The 23,398-nt window shown below is 42.5% G+C and overlaps 1 protein-coding gene across 1 annotated transcript in view; it reads left to right on the top strand.

The window, feature by feature from the left end:
- Positions 1-23,398, top strand: part of PIK3C2G (phosphatidylinositol-4-phosphate 3-kinase catalytic subunit type 2 gamma) — a 289,894-nt gene that overhangs the window by 15,035 nt on the left and 251,461 nt on the right. The window contains exons 5-7 of the mRNA XM_077831041.1: positions 7,909-8,011; positions 15,572-15,642; positions 20,332-20,395. Of these exons, the coding sequence (XP_077687167.1) occupies positions 7,909-8,011; positions 15,572-15,642; positions 20,332-20,395 (238 nt within the window). The remainder of the gene's footprint in view (positions 1-7,908; positions 8,012-15,571; positions 15,643-20,331; positions 20,396-23,398) is intronic.

Raw genomic sequence — 23,398 nt, 5'->3', positions numbered from 1 at the left:
TTGTTTGAGTTTTCTATAATAGGTGGTGTCAGAGGGTTGTCAGTTGACCTCATTAACATAGTCATCACGGAAACCTTGTAGCAGTAACGAGAATTGTGTGCTGCTGTTTCTTTGTCATTATAGTTCAGAAGAACCTGAACATGAAGCCAAACCACAAAAGAGTTCATATAATGCACTTGCCTTACACCATGGTGCTAGTGAGCCAGATGGCATCATGAAGTTCTATAAGAGGCTTCCATTTGTTATCAGACTGAACTGTATTATAGAGCAGTTAATTCCCCCTGTAGCAGAATCTGAAATACTTGATGATGCCTGGAATCAATTAGCTTTAAGTGAATGGAAGTGTTTGGGGAAAAGAGAGAATAAATACTAGTATGTTAGCTAGGAATAGCATGACACATGACATTGCCAAGTAAATTAAGATGTAACAATTTATTATTCCCCCTCCTTTGCATGTGTCCATTATCTTCTGATGTTCCCCTTGGCTTTTTCTTATGAACCACAGTGGAAACCTGGATTTCAAACATCCCCAAAAGTTCAGGGAATTTTATACTGAGGATTTTGCTTCATCCCATAGGTAATTGGTGAAATTCTGAGTTGGAACCATGCTCCATTTCTGGTCTTTACCTTAGATCTCCCTAGGTCAGAAATTGTGAGTTGTCACAGGCTATTCCATTTTTTTTCATTTCTCTTGCCAACAAATTTGTCTTTCACCATCTCTAAAGCATTGTTAGGATTAATCCTTAGTTTGTCCCTGCCTCTTCTCTCATCTTTAGTTATGTCTTTCCCTCAGCCCATCTTGATGTACTGCAATTTCCTCTTCTATGATCTTAATGTGTTTCTATATATCTAGGTGTGGGTGCTCTGGGGCTGGAGCACCCCCGGGGAAAAAAATGGTGAGTGCCGATGGACTTGCCGATCAGCTCACCTGTAGATATACCATAAGTCTCCTAGCTACCTGTTCAATTCATTCCATCAAACCTGACCTCTTCTTTGTTTCTATCTTTTTATTTCTTGCCCTGTCCATCTCTGCTAGCTGAAGATCTTCCCTGTCCAAACCACCTGTATTATGCTATTTGTTTAAATCTTCCCTTCAGACTGTCCTTTGCTTTTTTCCTTTTTAGCTTGTGAATGGATGCATCAGCAAAGTGGTTTTATGATGTCCTTTGTGAAAGATGCCATATAAAAATAAATTATATTGGGGGTTAAGCAGCTTGTGTTGAATAATTCATGACTCCCACTGCTAGCAGCAAACCCAAAGAAGCTCTTGTTATGTGCCAGTAATGAATCAATCTTCCTTGCAAACTTTTTGCCTCTAGAGCTACAGGCCACTTGCTCAGAGCATTCCAAAGTACCTAGTAAAACATACCACATTGCTATATAAAAAGATGTTAGTTTATTTTTGTTTCATTTTGTTTATTGATCTGGCTGTTGTTAGTAAGAAGAACTGATTGCAGTGCACAACAAGCAAATGAACATAGTCCAGCACACAACCAGCAAATGAACATAGTCCAGCAGTTTTTATAAAGTTTAAAGTTTCCTGTTGTTTGAAGGCAGGAAGGAGGGTTTTAGTTTGCCTTTAGTATATGGCTGAATTCCCTCTTCATTCTCCTGTAGTGTATTTTTGTGTAATTATCTTGCGCCTAAATTCAGCAGTCACAGTAAACAGAAATGTAGACTAGAAATGAGCATCTCCAGTCTATAATTTACACTCTCACGCTTGCTTGTGACCTTACTGGTGACACTTTTTTTTTTTCCTTATTAATTCCAGTCTTTGAGAATCAAGGCCTGAATAGAAACTGGTTTTTCCTTCAAGTGAAGTTTAAACTATTAATTATAGAAAGGACAGAGGTATATTTGTGTAGACTGGGATCATTAGAAGCCAGCATTTTGGGGTGAATATGTTCTCCATAAAAATAAGCCTCCATTTTCTCTTGTCACTGCAAATTAACCTTCTCATACGTGATGCTGCTCCAGTGAGGTGTTTTTTAATAAAATTTAAGAGCCTGCCTAAGGATTCAGAAGTAACGCGGAAAGAATTTTATATGGTTGGAAATTAATGGTGTTGCTGGGGACACTGAATTGGGAGTCAGGAGACCTGGAGTCTATTTCTGGCAGCCATTGACCTGCTCTGTCACCTTGGGCAAGTCACTTCACTTGTCTGTGACTCTCTTTCCTCTCTGCCTCTGTCTTGCCTGTTTAGACTGTAAGCTCTTAAGGGCTTGGGCTGTGTCTCATTATATGTTTGTACAATGCCTAGCACAATCCCAGCTGAAGTCTGTCAGTGGTATTGTATTGTACTGTAGGTGGTATTTGTAATACAAATAAGGCGAAAGGGGATTTTCCAGAATGTGTCATGTTTATAATAATGTTGTGCTTCTTATATCGTTGAAAGCACTATAAAAATACTAACTAATCCACATGACACCCCTTTAAAATGACCGTTTAATTTTTATGTCCATTTTATAGTGGGGTAACAGATGCAAAGAGGGCCAGGTTTTGTGGGGTGCTGCAGCCCTTTTATACTGCTCCAGGATTGGGCCATTGATAGAGTCTGTCAGTCCATGATAAACTTGTGACAAATAGGAGCTGAATACTACTACATCTATTTTATGGACTGCTCCATCTGTTTTTTCTTATGACCTAGATTTCTGACTGGATTATGTTTTCCTCAAAAGTCGTTAACCTGCTCCATCTACTCATTCATGCCCCACTATCTGCATGAATAAAAGGCTCTTCTCCAAACATTTGTGCAAAACAAAGTCCACTCACACTAATATTTGCAGAAAGGAAAACTAGAAAATTATAGGAACATGGTCAAGAGATTTAAGATTCATAAATATGTTACGTATAATTTCCCGATTGTTCCACTAGTTGTAATATAGCGTGAGGGTAAGGCAAGAGGGGAGGTGCAGAAATCAATGGTGAAAAGTGGCCTATAGGAAAAGGACTGTCATTACAGACTTGGGGTTGGTAAAGGGATAATGAAGACAAGAGTAGATGGTGACAAGGGAGCAGTGAGGCAAGACGCATGGGCAGAGCCATAGGCGCCAACTTTTCCCGGCACTGGTGGATGCCTGACCCCGCCCCGACTCCACTCCTGCCCCGTCCCCTCCTGCCCCTGCACTGCCCCCATTCCAACTCCTTCCCCAAAGTCCCTGCCCCAACTCCGCCCCTCCCTGCCCCATTGGACTCCTTCCCCAAATCCCCATGCTGGTCCCACCTCTCCCCCAGCTGTTTCGTGGTCGCAAGCGCTGGAAGCTAGGGGGAGAAGCAGGGGCGTAGCGCACTCAAGGAGGGAGGCGGAGCAGAGGTGAGCTGGGGCGGGGAGCTGCCGGTGGGTGCAGAGCACTCACCAATTTTTCCCCATGGGTGCTCCAGCCCCGGAGCACCCACGGAGTCAGAGCCTATGGGCAGAGCATCAGGGCTTGATGGGAAGTGACAGGAGAGATGTAGAAGCAGGTACAGCCATGCAGATCCCCAATGGTGAGGATGAGGAATTTGAACACTGTGTAGAAAGAGAGAGGAAGGCAGTAAAGAGACTGGGTGGTGGGGGGCTGATGACAGCAGTACAGATATTTTTTTATTTCAATGTGGTAGCTAGTGCTTTTGCACTCTAACTTTTTCTTACTTCTAAATCTGTACTGTATGCCTTTAACATTAAGAAATCTTGCAAATGTACAGAAGCACTGTCAAAGGACCTTGCCCTAGGTATTTATTTCATCAGATGGAAATAGGTTTCTCCTTCTGTGACCTTCAATGTGTCTGTCACAAAATGCCACTTCTGCAATTTTGCCTTTTGTACCTTCAAAATGGGGAGCTTGTGTTTTTCCTAATTACACTGTGGGATAGGTGTAGAGCATTTACTCATAGAAGTCAGAAATCCCCAGAACTTTGAATCCTTTGTAATTATCTGACAGCCATGTGCTGTGCTAGTTAATGATTTAAAATTAACCTTTGTTTTCTGTTAGACACCCCAATGTGAGACGCAATAGTTCCTAGTCTGCTACGTGCACATTCTATAAGCCCCTATTTCTGTCATAGGTTCATAGGGCCAGAAAAGGACCAGAAAAGAACCTTGTCATGGACTGGCTGGCCCTTTGAGGCAAGCTAGGCTTAGCCTTGTTCATGGTTTAGCAGCTACTCCTTAGCCTCACTGATGAGCTGACAACATAGGGCTAATTAGTGACCCCAGCTGTGTGTAATAGGGGCTGAATTAGAAAGACTAACTCCAGCTGTGGTGGTGAAATAGGCAGAGCACTCCTTAAACAGAGCTGGGAACTCAGCAGAAGGGGGAAGAGTTTGGAGGGAAGAAGAAGGGGAGTGCCCCTCTGGGAAGAGGCTGAGGTACTCACTAGGATTAGGGTACCTCCTGGGTAGGAGAGCTCGGAGTTAGGGCCTGCAACAAAAGAAAGAGACCCACAAGGAATAGAGTAAACTCCTGTTGGGGAGGCCTGAGATAGGGGCAGGAGGATCTCCAGAAGTAAGCTGCTGAAGTCCACGGTGAAAGGAAGCAATAGGAGAATCCTGCTGGGAAGAAGTAAGATGAGAGAAGCTCTGCAGGGGCCAGGAAGCAGTGAAGTCTGAGAGGGGCAGGAGAACTAGTGATTTAGATGTTTGATTTAGAATTTAAGTTGGACTTTTTGTTATTTTGGGTGGGGAGTGAACTGTTATATGACTTAGCTGGAGGGCCAAGCCACAGAAAATCCAGAGAGGGAGTGGGGAGAAGATGATGGGCAGGGACTAGCCATCGCAGCCAAGGAAGTGGCCACCCAGGGCAGACAAGAGGCAAAGTCCTCTGTAATGGTCTGTCCAGGCATGAGAGGGCACTCCAGAAGTTGTGATGTGCACTACAAACCTGTTTCTCCTACTTGGACCAGGGACAGAGGTGCAAGGAAGCCAGTACGCCCTGGTACGGCATAACGGCAAGAGCCGGTGCGCTGTACCAGGGCGGACTGGCTTCTCCAGGTGGCAATTCATAGGGCCTGGGGCTCCCAGCAGTGGCTGGAGCCCCGGGCCCTTTAAATTTCCACCAGAGCCCCGCTGCCGGAGCCCTGGGGTAGCGGCGGTGGGGCTCCAGCAGCTATTTAAAGGGCCCACACTCGGAAGGGGCCCTGGCCGCTTTTCTCCACCCCCCACCCCCCCCCCCTGCTCTCTCCTATGGGGGCAGAAGCTTGGTGCTGCCTTCTCCTGGGGCTCTGTCCTGCTGCTGCAGGGCAGGCTCCGCTGGCAGCCCAGCTCCCCCCTCCCCTGCCTCTTCCCCCAGTGTGCTGCGTTCCCCCACCCCCTCTCACTCTCTCTCCCTGCTGCCGATCAGCTGTTTGCTGGCATGAGGAAGCAGAGAAGAGGTGGGGGCAGGGCCTTGGGGAAGGGGGTGGAATCAGGGCATACCCCCTTTAGCCCCCTGCCATGAGCCGCTCAGGGCAGGGAGCTGGGAGTGACCCCAGCCCACACCCCCACCCTGAGCACCAAACGGGAGCTCCTGCACCCTCCCCTACCCCACATACCCACCTGCACCCCTCGCACCGAATGGGAGCTGCCCTGGGTAAGGGCTCCACACCCCAACCTCCTGCCCCAACCCTGGGCCTCCTCCCTTATTCTAGCTCCTGGACAGACCCTGCACCCCAGCCCCCAGCCTGCTCCTGCACCCTAACACCCTCCCAGACCCTGCATCACCAGCCCTGTTCTCAGTGCACCTCCACCCTCAGCTTGGTGCAGAGAGAGACAAAGAGAATGGGCTAGAACCAAGGAGAAGATAGGTACCCGCTCTATGTGGGCAGGGGTGTGTGTGGGAGATCCTGTTTACCCCCTCCCCAGCCCTGCTGCCCTTGCAGTTTACCTCCAGCCCCTCCCTTGCTCCAAGGACCAACCCTAGCTCCTGCCCCACTGTGTTTTTGCCCCCAGCCCCTGCCTTGCTCCAGTCAGTAGGGACTAATTCTCCCCCCATGCGTCACTGTGCTCATCTTGCCCCAGCCCCTGCCTCGCTCCAGCTGGGGACCAATCCTTCCCCCCCCCACCACCACCACGCCCCGCTGTGCTCTTGCCCCTGACCTCTTCTTTCCCCAGAGGGGCTCTCAAGTATGTTTGGCGTCAGGCCCACAAAAAGTTAATCCAGCCCGGGCCCTTTAAATTGTCCCTGGAGCCTTGTTGCCAGAGCCCTGGGGTAGCGGCACCAGGGCTCCGGTGGCAAGTTAAAGGGCTGGGACGGTAGTGGTGGTCCCAGGCCCTTTAAATAGCCCCCTTTAAATCACCCCCAAACCCCAGGGCTCTCAGTTGCCTCTGCAGCTGGGAGCTCGGGGTGATTTAAAGGGCCCGGGGCACCTAGCTGCTGCTCCCACAGCCCTAGCCCCAGGCCCTTTAAATCCTGATTTAAAGTGCCTGGGGATTTAAAGGCCCCACCTCTTCTGGTTGAGGCCCTGCCCCCTCATCAGGACTCCAGAGTACTGATAAGTTCTTTAAGGTACTTTCACCCCTGTCCAGGGAGCTCTGGAACAACTTGCCATGCTGAAAAGCAATATAAATATGGATCAATCCTTCTTGCTCTCATGTCCAGGAGCCTGAATGAGGCAACATGAACCTGTCAGAACATGCACTGGAGATGTAGCTGATGGTGCATGTGAACGTGTTCCAATAATAAATCTGTCATGGCAGAAAATCAATGCCATTAAACCCTAAAGTTTTTCAATTTGAACAAATGTTCTGGCTTTTAACTGAGAATTAGTGGTGCATTATTTCACCTGATTTTTTTTAAAAATGATAGCCAATGGAACAATGTTAACTTCCACATAAAATTAGAAATACCAGGCCAGACCCTCAGCCCCGGGGAAGTCTCCTTTGCATTGATCCAACAGCGCTAAAAGGACTGAAAGCTGCTCTAAAGAAGCACAGGGGGGTTGGCGATTCTCATGACAAGGGAATTCCCCTGCTAGTATGAATATTATTGGAGCACTCTAGGTGAAGCCAGAGTACCCTGCAATCTGGACAGACCAGTCCCTAGTGAACCATTCCACTTGATGTAAGGTAGAATAGCCCTGTGGCTGCTTGGGCCCCCGGGTGGCCCTATGATTAGAGGAGATCAAAAACTGACTTACAAACACTTTTGCCTTCTCCTTGTCCATTGCACAATTTGAGCTCTGGAACTTGAGAATCAGGCCCCATGCTCATTTACGTCGATTTGCAAATATAGATTATCTGTTCCACCCAGCCTCTAAATATCAACTAAATACAGCTACACTTTTTTCATCCAGGATGTTCTATTTAGCTATGTATCAAGATATAGAAATAATACAAATTATCTACTGTCTATGATGCTGGCTAATATGGTCTCATTTTTTTCCCTCATAACCCCCTTTACTGTCTGTTACCATCTGTTGTCCTAGATTGTAAACATCTTGGGGTAGGAGCCATTTTTAATTCTATTTGTACAGTGCCTAGCACAATGGGATCCTGATCCATTACTAGGGCTTCTAGGCACTATTATAAATAAATAATAATAATACGTTATGTCCTAGGTGCTTTGAATATAATCAATAGTAATTTGAGGTTTAAGTACAAACAGGCTCTAAAGAGAAAGTATGGCTTTGAGTGTGGAAAGATCTTTTTATTTCCATCTTTCTTCATTGTCATTCCTTTACAGAACTTGCATGTTTTAAATCAGAGCTTCAACCCTACTGATGATTCTATTAATCTTTTTCCATCCAGCTCTTAAAAACAAGTCATGGTCAAAACCTCACAATCCTTTATAGATCCAATACACTGTATTTGTGTAATACAACAATGTTTTGGATGCTTAGCATGAGTTGCTGGAGCCTGGTGGAAAGTGTGTGGGAGAAAAATAGGAGCTGGGGAGTAATGATGATTTTGTTTGTTCTTTTTCCCCCTCCTTCCCTACCACCTTCCAAATTGCAGTGATCATGCTTTGGGCAGTCATGAGAGTCTTCGCAAGGCAACCACCTCCATTCAGCTTCGTCTACAGAAAGACACCAGCTATCAGCAAAGTTTGGCTCGATCGGTGCGTCATTTTTTTCTTGTTTCTTTCAATATGCCTGAGGAAATGAAATCTTTCCGATCCTCTCATGTAACCATCTGCATTAATAATCAGAAAGGGCTTGTTTGCTCTCTTGAGTGTACATTCAAATGTAGTTCATCATTAATGTAACGTATTCTGAGTCTTTCTGCTTCTCTCCTCTAGTTAGGCTTCCTTTATCCTTTTGGTAATCCTAGAGAATATCTGAATATGAGAAGAGCAAATGTTACCTTTGTTAGAAGAATTCAACTTTATTGGAGTTGAACTATACTCATGATATCAGTTTGTCTTTTTTTTTTTTCTGGCTGGTCCTTGTACATTTTTGAAACATATTAAGGGCAAACATCCATAAAGTTCTACACAAGATAAATCAGATCCAGATCCTGGTTACTGAAATTCTAAGTATTTGATTGTGTGTGCATGAGAGAGAATGTATTTCTGCTGAAGACATAGTCTTATCGCACTTTAAATCTGAAGAGATTCTCATTCAGATTATTTGTGATTCAACTACCTAGGAATGGATTATTGAGCTTTAATGATACTGATCATGCTGCTAGATGTGAATTTTATTCCGTGTGGGCAATCTTGAATTTCTTCCAAACCAAACTTCACACTACAAAGGAGACCTTGATGTTTTTGGTGATTTTGACTGGAGATGGGTTGCCTTTATCCACAGATAGGATATCTGCCTAAAGGAGGTAATTGGAACTACTAGCCTGAGTCTGTGAAAATTTGGATCAGATAACAGATTTCTAATATAAAAAATAGGGTTTCTTTTCTTTCCAGTTCTGGTATGTATCCTCCTAAGAATTGTCAGGTTCGGTGTAATTCATCTGTTGCAATGTTGTTGTTGTTTTTTTTTTTAAAAAAAGGTGGTTGTGAGACCAAATAAGATATTTTAAAACATACTGTATCTTTTGACTTCTTTACCTTTTAACTGATAAAAGCAGAGGTGCTATCATGTACAGCAGTGGTTCAAATTATTTGCACTTTGCATTACAAGGGTATGCAAAAGTTGTTGGGTTCTTTTTGTTGGTGGTGGTGGTTTTTTGCAAGCAATTGAAAATATCTGTAATTGAGATTCCATTAGTAGCAGAAGGACTGATGGTTCAGGAGACAGGAAATATATGACAGAGAGGCTTTCATCACCAAGTCACCATTTCAAATTTGGTTCATCAGTGGTGACCAAAGGTAATTACCATCTCACTGATGTCAGGTGATCTGTAGAAAATTGATGGTTTGTGGAGCTTTTATGGAGTGGAGTAAGCAGCACTCTCTCTCACACACACACACACACACACACAGAGTACCGCTTTTGCTGTGCTGTAGCAGATGTCTGGGGTCTTGCAGTTTGGCTTCCTGTTGTAGGAGAAATCAGTGACACTGAGTCAGGGTATATTATTAGAGCAAATTGCTTTATTTATACCTACACACCAGTTCTGGGACAGAGGTGGTCACAAATATCATGCAGACAGTTCCTTCTTTCAGAGATCTCAGCCGAATCACCAATGCCTGGCTCCCATGAGATACCCTGCCCCAAGAACTGACTCAGTTTAAAAAGACTAAAACATAGAGCAAACTTCCTGGTGCTAGCCACAGTTCCCCAAGAGAATCTGCTTTACAAACCTAACAATATGATAGTTTCTTCCAAGGCTAAAAACATGCTTGCACACTAATAAAAAGAAAAACGTGTAAGACTCTATGTATGAGCGCCATCTAGTGCTCTTGCTATAACAATAGTTATCTATTGCACAGAAGATTTGAGACTTAATTAACTTTTCTAAAGTGCTCTGGGATTCCCAAGTATGGTGAGCTGCCTGGAAAGAGGTAGGCATGGAAAGTTTTATCTGTCATTCTAAAGCCACTAGGTAATTAAATATTGTCCTCTGAAATAAATAGTAGCATAGTCATGGAGTTGCAGAAGTGAAGGTTGTGGGTAATCTGATGCAAGTTATTCAGAAATACACTGCATATGCGACTCTTATTGCTTAATTACAAAACTGGCAATCATAAAAATGAAATTGTTGACTAAAAATTCCAAATCATTCTGGTAAAAATCCACTGGCCTTCCCACCTTGATTCATTTAAATGTCAACAGAAAGGGAAATGGTTCCAGAGGACATCTTCCTTAGGAAAATACAAAGAAGGGTTATAGTGTTTCTTGTAGATATGGGATAACACTAGGACAGCATGACCACTTGCCCACTACTGCTTACATACAGGTAGGGATATATATCAATATCAAATATGTCCTCAGCCACCAAATACCTATTCATTTCCAACTGAAATATAAATCTAAATGAAGAATTGTACTTACAGCTTATATTATGGCTCATAAATTTATTTCTTGAGGGCTACATTTCCTATGGTGAGGGGCAGATTCTTCTTCTCATTTGTCAGGTCCTTAACTCGTTCCTAGGTGCCCAAGCCTAGAGGCCCGGCTGAGTTAGTGAGCATATTGTGTGTACAGCAGGTTGCCTTTGAGAGGTGATGGGAACAGTGCACTGCAAATAGGAGTGGGCAAGAGATCCAGCATTGTGTGTTCATATTTCACATTGTTAGCTAATCATTTGCAATCCAGAGACGTAGCGACATTAGACTCCTGAGACCAAATTCACAGCTAATATAAGTGCATGCAACTCCAGGGATAAATTTGCTCTATTTTGTTTACCTTGCAACAAATAGGTACTCTGATATCCCATAATTTTAGTAGTAACCACTACTTGAGGGAAAGAGTTTAGATTCATATTGAGGCCTGTTTCATAACACAGGAAGAAGCTCCTTCTACCCACTTCCTGAAGATTTGTGCATCTGGTGAAGAGCTCTTAAAAATCAGATTTTTTTCCCCCCTAAAACTTTATCATGTGTATTTAAGTGAAATGAAGCCAATAAGACACAGACACACACACACACACACACACAAAAGCAGGAAATCTTAAGTAAGAGCAGCAAACAGAGGAAAAGGAAAGTTTTGTTTAACAATGAGAAGTGAGTATGCGTGAGTGTGATCAAGGATGGTGTTATCCCTCAGAGGGCCAGTAATAATATTCAAAATTGTTTAGTAAATTCAGCCAAAGACCTTTTTTTGTAAAGGTACATTTTTTTCCTTGCATAGGAAGCTGGTATTCTATTATGATGTATTCAGAAGGAAAGAGGAAATTGTCTTGAGCCAAGGAGTGAAAAAGCAAGAAATCTGGCCTCAGATTTTCACTTGAAATCATAGATTTTTTTCAGCCAGTGGATTTAATTTGGTTTTGTGTGTTGAGAGATGAGTTTTACCAAGCACAACTCTCTTGAATAAAAGCTTTTAGTACTTGAATTTTCCAGATGTTAGATTCTCATTAGACCTCCAAATAAAGCCTGTGTAGAGACCACAGAGTTAATGGTTATGCTGTAAAAATATTGAGGCCCACTTATATTGCCTCATGGGACAAAAGTTCCCATTGACATCAGTGATCACTTCAAGATCTTGAGAATGGCAAATATTTTATGTGGGTGGGGGAAGATACAGTAGTTTCCTCACAAAATGATGAACCAATTTCGAATAGTGGTAAAATACTCCAGGGAATGGGACGCTGTATTTGTTCTTTGATCTTGTGTTTCACAACTGCCATATTATAAGTATACAACTTAGGATATTAAAAAGTATTGTTTGAGCAGAGCCTCCAAAATGCATCCACGTAAGCTGTAATGGCTCAAAAACTTACCCCTTGTTGGGGTTTGGTTTTAGTCCATGTACAGACTTTCAAATGAGACAGCACAAAATCTAGTCCAAGCCTCCATCACAAGTTTGGCTGCCTTCGGAGTTCCTCTCTGAGGAGTGCTCAGCCCACACCTGCTATTCCCTCTCTCTAGCAAGACCTTCTCATGTACCTAGCATCTGGGGGGGTATGAATCTCCAGCAGGACTGAATCCTCACCTGCTATAAAGGGATTTTCAGGCAAATGTTGGAACCCTGGAGATCATTTTTGCTTAAGTGGAATGTACCAGTATTAATGGTGATAACATTGTAGTAGAAGTGTTATGTTAATGCATGTGTATTTACAATAAAAATGTTAACAAATTGAGAAAAATGAAGTCATTGGTTACCCGATGGTAAGAGATGCATTTTTTGTTTCCTAAAATAATTTTTGCATGTTTAAGGAACTCTTAGTGACATAATGATATGGAAGTATTTTCCTATGTTGAATCATCCCTCATCCTGCAACAGAACAAAAATCTTTGTCCTATTAATATGCAAAAGCCTGCTCCTTCGCTGTTCTAATTCAACAGGTCTAAATTAGGCTTAATATACTGCAATACACTACGTAGACCAAGAACAGAGTAAGTGCAGCTCTTGGCATTTAACTCTCCTGAAATAGTTACAACTACGAGGTAGAATTATTACTAACAAAGTAATCTTTAAGCTTTGATATTTTAAGCAGTTAATAACAGTCTTCGAAGATAAATTAGCAGTTTTCAGGATGTTAGAAAACATTTGTTGTCTCAAGGAATTCGCTAAACTATCAATAATGTACAGTAGGGATTCAGCAGGGATGGTGACTTTTTATGATACATTCAAGTAAATTATTGATCAGCCCTTGGTGATAACTGACATGAATGTGAGAGCTCCAGGCCTCAGTTGCTAATAGCAGCTGAAAACATTAACAGCTGTAGAGCTAGCATAAGTCACAGAACCAAAGGTCTCCTCCAGCCCTAGGGAATCCTTGCAACAATGGACTCACATGAGAAAAGAAAGGGTTCTGCTTGCAGACAGAAATGTTAACCAGTGCAGCAGGCCCAGAGGGAGCTATAATTAAACAGACACAGGCTGTACTGTATTGCATGCTATTAAGCTTCCTCTCGTACAACCCAATCCGGTGGTGAGTTGGGCCCTTCCTCAGACTTACTGCATGCCCTCATATCTAGGGCCCCACCAAATTCATGGCACGCTTTGGTCAATTTCACGGTCATAGGATTTTAAAAATCATAAATTTCATGATTTCAGCTATTTAACCCTTAATTTTGACAGTGTTGTAATTGTAGAGGTCTTGATCCAAAAAGGAGGGAGGTGGGGTTGGGGGGGGGATTGCAAGGTTATTGTATGTGTGTGGGGGGGGGAGGAGGGTTGTGGTACTGCTACCCTTACTTCTGCACTGCTGCTGGCGGCAACGCTGCCTTCGGAGCTGGGCGGCTGGAGAGGGGCGGCTGCTGACTGACGGCCCAGCTCTGCAGGGCGCAGCGCAGAAGTAAGGGTGGAAATACCAGACCAGGCCATCCCTACTTCTGCGCTGCTGCTGCTGCTGCTGCTGGTGGCTCTGCCTTTAGAGCTGAGCTCCCGGCCTGCAGCTGCCGCTCTCCAGCTCTGAAGGCAGTGTTGCCGCCAGCAGCAGTGCAGAAGTAAGGGTAGCAGTACTGCACCCCACACACCCCCCTACAATAACCTTGCGACTCCCCCACAGCTCCTTTTTGGGACAGGACCCCTACAATTACCACACCAACCCTCCAGCACCACGCCACTCAATTTCAGAAACCTGTACCAGTACAGAAGTGGGTAGCTATTGTCCTTTGGAAGCTGGCAGCACCTGACCGCTATCGATCAGTTGCCAACCAGTTTGGGGTTGGGAAGTCAATTGATGGGGAGGTGGTTGTACAGGTTTACCAGGCTATTAGAACTGAGATCCATCCACAGCTGGGTGCCATTACCTAAGTCCTTGAAATTATATTGGGTTTTCAGAGGGGTTTTCTGAACTGTGCGGGGGTCATCAATGGAACACACTTCCCTAAACTTTGCCCTCTGAAAGGGGCTGGTAAATGCATGAACCACAAAGGCTATTCACTGTTTCTCCAAGGCTTAGAGGACCATAGGGGTCAGTTCATGAACACAAATGTTAGGCATACAAGAAAGGTCCATGATGTCAGAGTGCTCAGGAGATCAAGGTTGTTGCTGCAGAGGGAAACAAGGGAACTTATTCCCCCCAAATGAGGTAAGACTATACGCTGTTTTCGTTTCATGTTAACTGCTCTGTTTCGGGTTGATTTGTTGCGGGGGAAGGGGGGGAGCTTTAAGCATTGTTACAGTAGCTATACAGGTTTGGGGAGGGACTTGCACATTCCTTCCTTACCATGCTGTCTGATACCATGTCTCCGAGCTCTTATCAAGTGATATGCATGATTGCTCCCGTGGCCTGACTACTCCCATGGTTGCCAGTGATAACTGTTTGGTTGAGGAGCCATTAAAGCACTGGGTGTCAGGTATCTTCACTGTTACTTTTGTTTCCTTTGTGTTCTCGCTTAATTATCATCAAAGACATAAAGATGTTTCAGTTAACTTGCCTCCTGATTTTCATTGTGGTGCTGTGGACAGCAACAGTTATTTCACAACATACTTCAGGGCCCTATAGTCAGCAGAGATCTGGACTCAGCAGTGAGTCAGAGCTGCCTGTGCAGAACACAGGCGATGGCTGCTTGCTGGCTGCATGCTGGAAACTACCTTGCTTGAAAGGCGGAGGTTCAAGAATTCAAGCATCAAAGGAAGGTGGGAGGCCATTCATGGGTAGGATGACCAGATGTCCCGATTTTATAGGGACAGTCCCGATATTTGGGGCTTTGTCTTATGTAGGGGCTATTACCCACTCCCGTCCCGTCCCGATTTTTCACACTTGCTCTCTGGTCACCCTATTCATGGGGCTTGAAGAAAGAGTCCCTCTGATTGGGGGTGGTGTCCAGGTAAAGATGGTGGGGGAAAAAGTGTGTGTGTGTGTGTGTGTGCGTCTCTCTCTCTCTCTCTCTCTCTCTCTCTAAGGAGGTTGCAAAAGTATGGTAGATTTTGACCCTGTTTATCAGTAAATGTGGCTCCCATTCCACTGTCACCCATATGACTCTGATCCCCAATGTACTCCCTAAAAAGAGGAGGAAGCAGATGGACTCTGTGTGTGTGTGTGTAATGTCTTCTACTTGGTGTAGCATACAGGTATGTCTTCTCCCTATACTGCTAGTTGAGGATAAGGGCTGGGATTTTTCCTCTGTCAAAAAGACAAGAACCTGGAGAAAACAAAATATAATTTTAATGTGAAAGATAGACACCAAACACAATCTCAGATGGAAATACCCTGAAGTTTGGGTGTGCTTGAACTATAAGACCAGCTAGGAATTTTTTCAAGTGGCTCCTATTTTTTTCACTCATGCAAGAAACCATAACCCTGACCAAAACTCTTCCTCAGTCTGGGGATGTTAAAAATCCAGGACTGGATTGGACTGTTCTGGCCTCAGCCCTTCTCTACTTGCAATCAAGTCTATTTGAAAATGCTCAAAAGTGATGAGGATTTTACTTAAGATGAGCTTCTTACTTTCCAAGGTCAGGTTGGTGGTGTGACCAGCTTCAAAAGTTTATGTAAGGGCTCAAGAACATATAGGCAAGGAGAGGAAGGTGTTAATCAGTCTTCAGTATTGGACCAAAAATAATGAAAGAACATACTGACATTATGAAGCACCAAACAAATTTGTACCACTTAGATACTTCATACCAGCAATTATATAACTCTTTATATATTCCTTTCTCTACAGCATGAAGATGACCAAAGTCAGTTTAATGTGAACCAGCTGCTACAATATACATATATTTGGAAGGTGTCCAGGTAAGAATGTTAGTAGTTGGAATAGCTGCACTTAATAACTGTATATATTTGCTGTCAGCACCTACATGCCCTGGGGCTGCGATTTCATCAACACGTATAAGCTAAGCAGAGCCAGGCTTGTACATGGATGGGAGAACTACCAAGACAACACAGGGTGCAGCATGAACCATTGCTGACCTTTCAATAAATGCCACTTCTTCCAGTGAGTCAGTATTGAGCCAATGTTGCATCACTGTGTTAGTGGTCATGGTACAATTGGAGGTGCTTCTGACAGTAATTAGTGAAGTCAGTAGATACTGATCTTTGTCATGTGACAGAAACCCTGAGCCAGGCCATGTGACTGGACCAGCAATTAAAGCATTTCTGTGCATCAGATTCTTATCACAGTACTGTCTTTGAAATGAAAAGCAAAGCTGATGTCTTGTGTTCTTGTATTCATAAGAAGTCATGCAGAGCCAGATTCTTTTAACCCTTGTGCTCTGGCTAAATTCTGGCTGGGGATGGAGATAGCAGCAAGCAAAATAAAATGAGCTCAGTGTTTTTTTTTTTCCTTCTGTCCTCACTGGTTGGTTGGCAGAACAGTCTGTTTTATTGAACTATATTTTCTCCCTGTCCTCTTCCTTTCACCCTTGACGTTGAGAATGTACGTGACATTTTCATTATAGATTATATCATAAATAAAAGAAAAATTGTATTTTCTCCAGTTTGCAACAAAATGGCTTTCTGTGTACCTTATATTTTCAGTATAGTTGGCTATAGTGCTCTCTGCCTCTATAGCATTTTTTTACAAGTACAATGCATGTTAACTGTGTAGTTAAACCCTGTTTATAACAAGCCTTGTTAAAATAGCAACTCACTACAAATCCATGAGAATGGTGTTATGTAGAGAGAAACTATCATCATACAGCATTTATAGCAGTGTTTGACTCTTAAAATTCTCTTTATGAATAGGAGAACTTAAAAATTACAGCTGGGAGAAAAACATTTCCATCCGTCTCCCCTCCCCCTCCCCCCCCCCCCCACCACACAGACACACTTCTCCAAAGTTCCCTGGATTGAAGGAGCTATAATTTTCTCGTGCTGCTGCTCATAAAGAGAATTTTCAGAGCCAAATACCAATATAAATACTGTGATAATGGCTTCATTCTTCATAACACAGTCTTTGTAACCAGGTGCTGTTTTAACAAGGGTAGTTATAGCAGGGTTCGATATAGCTCTAGGGCTGATGTGTCAAGGACACCCAGATCTCTCATAGAAGATTAGGGTTGGAAAAGACCCCAGGAGGTCATCTAGTCCAACCCCCTGTTCACACAACGACCAACCTCAACTAAATCTTCCCAGCCAGGGCTTTGTCAAGCCGGCTCTTAAAAACTTCTAAGGATGGAGATTCCACCGCCACCCTAGGTAACCCATTCCAGTGCTTCACCACCCTCCTAGTGAAATAGCTTTTCCTAATATCGAACCTAGACCTCCCCCCACTGCAACTTGAGACTATTACTCCTTGTTCTGTCATCTGCCCCCACTGAAAACAGCCTAGCTCCATCCACTTTGGAACCACCCTTCAGGTATCTGAAGGCTGCTATCAAATCCCCCCTCACTCTTCTCTTCTGAAGACTAAATAAGCCCAGTTCCCTCAGCTTCTCCTCATAAGTCATATGCCCCAGCTCCCTAATCATTTTCATTGCCCTCTGCTGGACTCTCTCCAATTTGTTCACATCCTTTCTGTAGTGGGGGGACAAAAACTGGATGCAGTACTCCAGATGTGGCCTCACCAGTGCCAAATAGAAGGGAATAATCAATTCCCTCAATCTGCTGGCAATGCTCCAACTAATGCAGCCCAATGTGCCGTTAGCCTTCTTGGCAACAAGGGCACACTGTTGACTCATATCCAGCTTTTCAACCACTGTAACCCGCAGGTCCTTTTCTGCAGAAGTGCCGCTTAACCAGCTGGTCCCAAGCCTGTAGCAGTGCATGGGATTCTTCCTTCCTAAGTGCAGGACTCTGCCCTTGTCCTTGTTGAACCTCATCAGATTTCTTTTGGCCCGATCCTCCAATTTGTCTAGGTCACTCTGCACCCTATCCCTACCCTCCAGCATATCTACCTCTCCCCCTAGCTTAGTGTCATCCGTGAACTTGCTGAGGGTGCAATCCATCCCATCACCCGTTAATGAAGATGTTGAACAAAACCGGCCCCAGGACCAACCCCTGGGACACTCCGCTTGATACTGGCTGCCAACTAGACATGGAGCCATTGATCACTACCCGTTGAGCCCGATGATCTAGCCAGCTTCCTGTCCACCTTATAGTCCATTCATCCAATCCATACTTTTTTAACTTGCTGGCAAGAATACTGTGGGAGACTATATCAAATGCTTTTTAAAGTCAAGCTAGATCACGTCCACCGCTTTCCCCATATCAGCAGAGCTAGCTCTCCCTCAACTTTCACTGAGCAACTTTTGAAGGAGTGAGGAATATTTAGCTTTTATATAATTAACTCTGATAGTGTGTTTCATCCATATATCTCAAAGTGCTTTATAAAGGAAGATGAACATCACATTTCCCATTTTACAGATGGGAAAATAAGGCACAGAGAGGTGAGGTGACTTGCTCAAGGTCACCTTGAACTATATGGGATATTTTCAAAGGATCTGTTTAGTTTCTTTCAAACACAAATCACTTCATAAAAAAACAAAATGCTTGTTTACTGTCTGCTTCTCTTTCCCCTCCTGTATTTTTCCTGGACTGGCTCTTAACCCACTTATTAATAAACAAAGGTTTCCTTTCCTGCTACCTATGCCAGAAGGAGATTTATCAGTGACCTTTTTAGGCTATGTCTTCACTGCAGAATTAATTGGAGTGTAGCTAACTCCTCTTGAGTTAACTAAGCTCATGTGTGAGTGGCCACGCCGCAAGCATACGATCTGCAGTAATTGTGTCAGTAGCTGAGGTGTTGCACTTATTCAGCATGTAGCCTCTACTACTTCTAAAGCCATCCAACTCAAATTGAAAGCACTAACAGAATTGAGTTAAAGGGTTTTGTGTGTGGATGGGACTTGTATCACTGGAGGTAACTCTGCAGAGAAGACTTGTCTTGTAATGTGATTTATTTCCAGGATGCCCTACATTGCTATTCTTAATAGCAATTTTTGTGTGGGCAGCCCCATCATAATGAAATGCCACAGTGTGATATTTGTGTCATGATATGGCAGAATGAAATAACATTTTTGTCCCAGGAGCCAAATTGGTTAAGATGGTCACCCTCTACTAGGTCTCATGGAGAATAATGAACCCATGACTTCTTTAGCTGCTATCAGCTGGCCTGGGAAGAAATGAAGAGAATGAGCTGATATCTTACCCTTGCAAATCAGCAGGTTGCTCTTATAGGCAAGTGGGTAGCTAATGAATCAAATCAGTATATCCACGGGTAGGTGCTACGCCTCCATCCCTCACTGTAATGAGCACCCAGAGTGAAATTCAAACTTGGTGTCAATCCCTGGACATCAGTGGAATTGTATTCACTTACACCAGGGCTAATTTTGGCCCATATTCCTCAACATCAAGATGCTGTTAAAAAAAACTATATTTAACTACTCCCATCAGGTTAGCCAGCATGTTGTATTTATCAGCATATTAATAAATGGCCTTTTGGAAAGGAAACCTGGCAGCACTCCACAAGAAGTACAGCTATCAGGAAATTAAAAAATTGAATGTTGTAGTGTATGTAGTATATTACTCTGCATTATCATGTAGAAGTTTGAGTAGAAATCAACATTTGAGAGTGGTTCTCATATTTTGCTGCCTTATGTTGCAAAACTGTTGTTGTATATTACCTGATCTGCTAATGTCATTGGATCCCTGGATGTGCGTTGGTTCTACTATGATACATACACGAGCAAAACAAATTGCAGGATTGAGGCAGGAGCAGACTCAGGGGATAGAGATCTACACTAGGTTTATGTGGGTTATATCAGTTTCCCAAGTCCAGACTGAATGGAGTAGAACAGTAAAGCCACAGCTTAAATGTTAGAAAGTAAGGGCAATCATTGAAACTGAAAGAATTTGAAAAAACTAAATGTGTAAATATTAGAAATATAAGTAATTATTTAAATGTATTATTATTACAACACTGTCCCTTTTTAAAAATGTACTTTTCTACACTGGTGATCTGGTTCAGAGTTTATAAAATTCAGAATTATTTCCAGTTGTTTTGCAGATGTAGGGCTTGATTAGCCATAGATTTCCACCCTATTTTGTGATCCTAGGCAGCAAAGCACTTAAGTCCATCTCTATTCAAAAAAGCATTTAAGCACACGCTTAAGTTTAAACACGCACAGTCAATGGGATTTAAGCATATGCTTAGCTTTAGGCAGTTGCTTAAGTGGTTTGCTAAATTGGGGCCTTATGTTTGTAAAAAGTAGGTATAAAATGCCACCAGGTTGGAGAAGTAGCACTTTAAACCTACTTTGTGCAAGGGTAAGTGTCTACAAAAGGGTAGTGAAGTGTCATATCCAATATTCCTTGAAATCTACATAAGCACTTGTTTTGATTCTGAATTCATATTTACATCAATGTAAAATCACCATGGCCGCTGAAGTTATTCCTGATTTATAATGTGAGGTAAAAATAATGCCCACTTTCTTTTTCTACCTACCATTAACTGAATGTTGATTTTATTTTTTTAATTTCCAGGAAGAACCTTGTTACATTTATTATGAAATATGGAGGTCAAGTGGAATATCTATTGCAAAATGAGGTATTTGTTCTCAGCCTGTTTTGCCAGAAAAGCATTAGCTTACTTGTGAAAAGTCTCTAATTATTAGATTAATCTGCCTCAAAGTGAATTAAAGAGGACTCTTAATAAAAGCTGTTTAACCTGTTTTGGAAAGGGTGTGGAAATTCTTAACTAAAATTAATGACATCTAAATTATGATAAATGCTACAAGATTAAAACATTCATGGTAACTATTTCCTAGTGTTAGGGAATAATAAAAGGATCCACGGCTCATTTTCAGTTAGCACCCAAATATTTGGATCTAATTTTATTGTAATCACTTGAGTCTGCATAATTTGCCCCTCCCCCCACTTCTGCAAACACTTAAACATGTATTTCAGTGGTACTATCACATGCATAAAGTCAGACATGAGTTTGAGTTTTTCAGGATCAGGTTTAAACATAAAACTTGAGGGGGTTCCAATTCAACTGTAAACGCCACCAGAAAAGCTTAATTTTAGCCAGTCCCAACTGTAGGCAGAATCTAACCCCAAAATGAAGATACATGTTTCAATGACAGATAATTTGGGAGGGAATGAAGAAGACAAATAACAGGTTCAGCTGAGTTTCTGGAGGTGGTGCAGACTCATCTTATTTTTGGTTGAACTAGTTCTTCCTTTTTTCATTTATGATTTGGGAAATGAAAGAAAGCACAAGACCTTGTTAGATCACAGAATATACTCCTGCAGCAACTTGAAGCTATTACAGTTTGATGCAGTAGAGTTTAACTAGTTGTGTTAAAGTAAGGAATTCTCTTGCAAAATGTTACGCGCCAGAAAACAAAACAAAACACCCACCACCAAAAATCTCCATTCTGTTTTAGGGTACTAATCCCTCGCCGCCCCAGTTTTCACTTTTTCAAGATATTTTTGTGCAGTGGATATTTCCATTCTGAATTATGAAAAATTACCAATAATTCCTGCAAAAAATTACCTTTGTGTGAAAATCCTTGAGACTTTTCTTTTGCAGGATCCCATCATCTGTTCAATTGCAGCCTGGGCTGTGTTCTAGTGCAAGGGGATATGTGCAATGCAGCCCCATAATGGCGTTCATAGATCAGCAATTCAGGACCGAAACTACACAGCAATTTCAAACTAAGGCCCTGATCCTGAAAACACATAGGCATTTGCTTAATTTAACACATATGAGCAGTGTTCCTTTGAACTCAGTGGAAGTACTTATGTTTGTGAAGTTAGGCACGTGTCTAAGTGTTTACGGGACTATGCTCTGAGACCCCAGTACTGCAGCCTCTTAGACTTTTATTTATGTGAGAAGTTCCATTAAGTTCAGTTATACATGTGTGCTTGCGGGATTAGCACCAAAGCAAAAAGGGTTCTAAATTGGAAAGGAGCTATGCACAACATTAATCACACAATTAACTGCACTCCAAGCTCCATATCCTGCAATATATACTGTGTAGGCAGACCTCTGCACCTATATAAAATCCCTGGGGCATCCCTTCTCGTAAGATTTTTACCTGGAGTTCCTAGCCATCAAAGGCTAATCAAACCTGAAGACTAGACACCACGACACTGGACACCACGCAATCATTTGTTGCAGTCTACAAATATTTGTAGTTTACCCTAGCGTAAACTCATGATACTTAAATTTTAGCATGAGTTAGTTAACAGATGTTAAAAACAGTGTTTTTGCAGTGTTGATATGGCCACAGTTTACCTCAGGATCAGGACCTAAATTTGTGCCTTGTTGAGTTCACAATCCTTACCTGAAGCTACAGTAGTGTTGTCTTTATTCTTCACTGTGTTACACCAGTTTTAGGCCAGTTGTAACTCCATTGTAACACAGCAGAGAATTGGGCTGTGTATGTGAAATTTTCCATGCACATAAAAACTACTATTATTAGAATTAATTGTTATGGTAGCTGGCCTGAAAAAGTTATGAAGTGGTCATGGAATCTGCCTGTTTAGCTTGCAGCAGTGCAGGAAGTTAGGAGGGTAAGTCCATCCCTATTCAGTAGAGTACTTAACTTTAAGCCAGTGGGACTTAGGTACTTGCTTAACATTAAACATGTGGTTAAGTGCTTTGCTGAACTCAGACCTTAGTCTGGCCTCCAGCTCTGGTTTTAAGGTGGCAGATCTCCAGGTCCTCAGTAAATTTGTTTCAGTCATTTTACATACCCACATCTTCAAATCCCATAAGTCATGAGTATTTGTTGAAAAACTCCAAAGTTGTGGAATCCATAAGTGCGATCCATGGCAGAACTGTAGTCCTTGCTATTATTAATGTACAGTAAATGCCCTGCAAGCTAGATGCTGCTATTACAAAATGAAAATCAGAAAGATAGAAGTATGGAATATTTGGCACAAGAGATGCAGTTTGACCAAACATGTATGGAGCATTTCCACAGTATTAATGCCCTAAACGTTAGCCATTCTGATCGCCCGAATCATCTCTTGTAATTTTGAATAAAATTCCAGTTAGCCTGTAAAGAAACTTTTTGTTTAACTTTTGATAAAGGGGATGTTCCACAGTGGGATGGTGTTTTAATTATAGAAATTATTTAAACATCAAAATATCCTCCAAAAGTTATATTATTAAATAGTAAAAAGAAAAGGAGGACTTGTGGCATCTTAGAGACTAACCAATTTATATGAGCATAAGCTTTTGTGAGCTACAGCTCACTTCATCGGATGCATAAAGTGGAAAGTACAGTGAGGAGATTTTATATGTACACACAGATCATGAAAAAATATACATTGTAAGGAGAGTGATCACTCTCCTTACAATGTATATTTTTTCATGGTCTGTGTGTACATATAAAATCTCCTCACTGTACTTTCCACTTTATGCATCTGATGAAGTGAGCTGTAGCTCACGAAAGCTTATGCTCAAATAAATTGGTTAGTCTCTAAGGTGCCACAAGTCCTCCTTTTCTTTTTGCGAATACAGACTAACGCGGCTGCTACTCTGAAACCTATTAAATAGTAGTATTTAAATATTTTCAGTAAAATAAAACATGTACAT

Source organism: Eretmochelys imbricata, chromosome 1 (genome assembly GCF_965152235.1).
Source record: "Eretmochelys imbricata isolate rEreImb1 chromosome 1, rEreImb1.hap1, whole genome shotgun sequence".
Classification (NCBI taxonomy): domain Eukaryota; kingdom Metazoa; phylum Chordata; order Testudines; family Cheloniidae; genus Eretmochelys; species Eretmochelys imbricata.
Note: the sequence above shows the minus strand (reverse complement) of the source record. Positions and strands in the feature narration are given on the sequence as shown.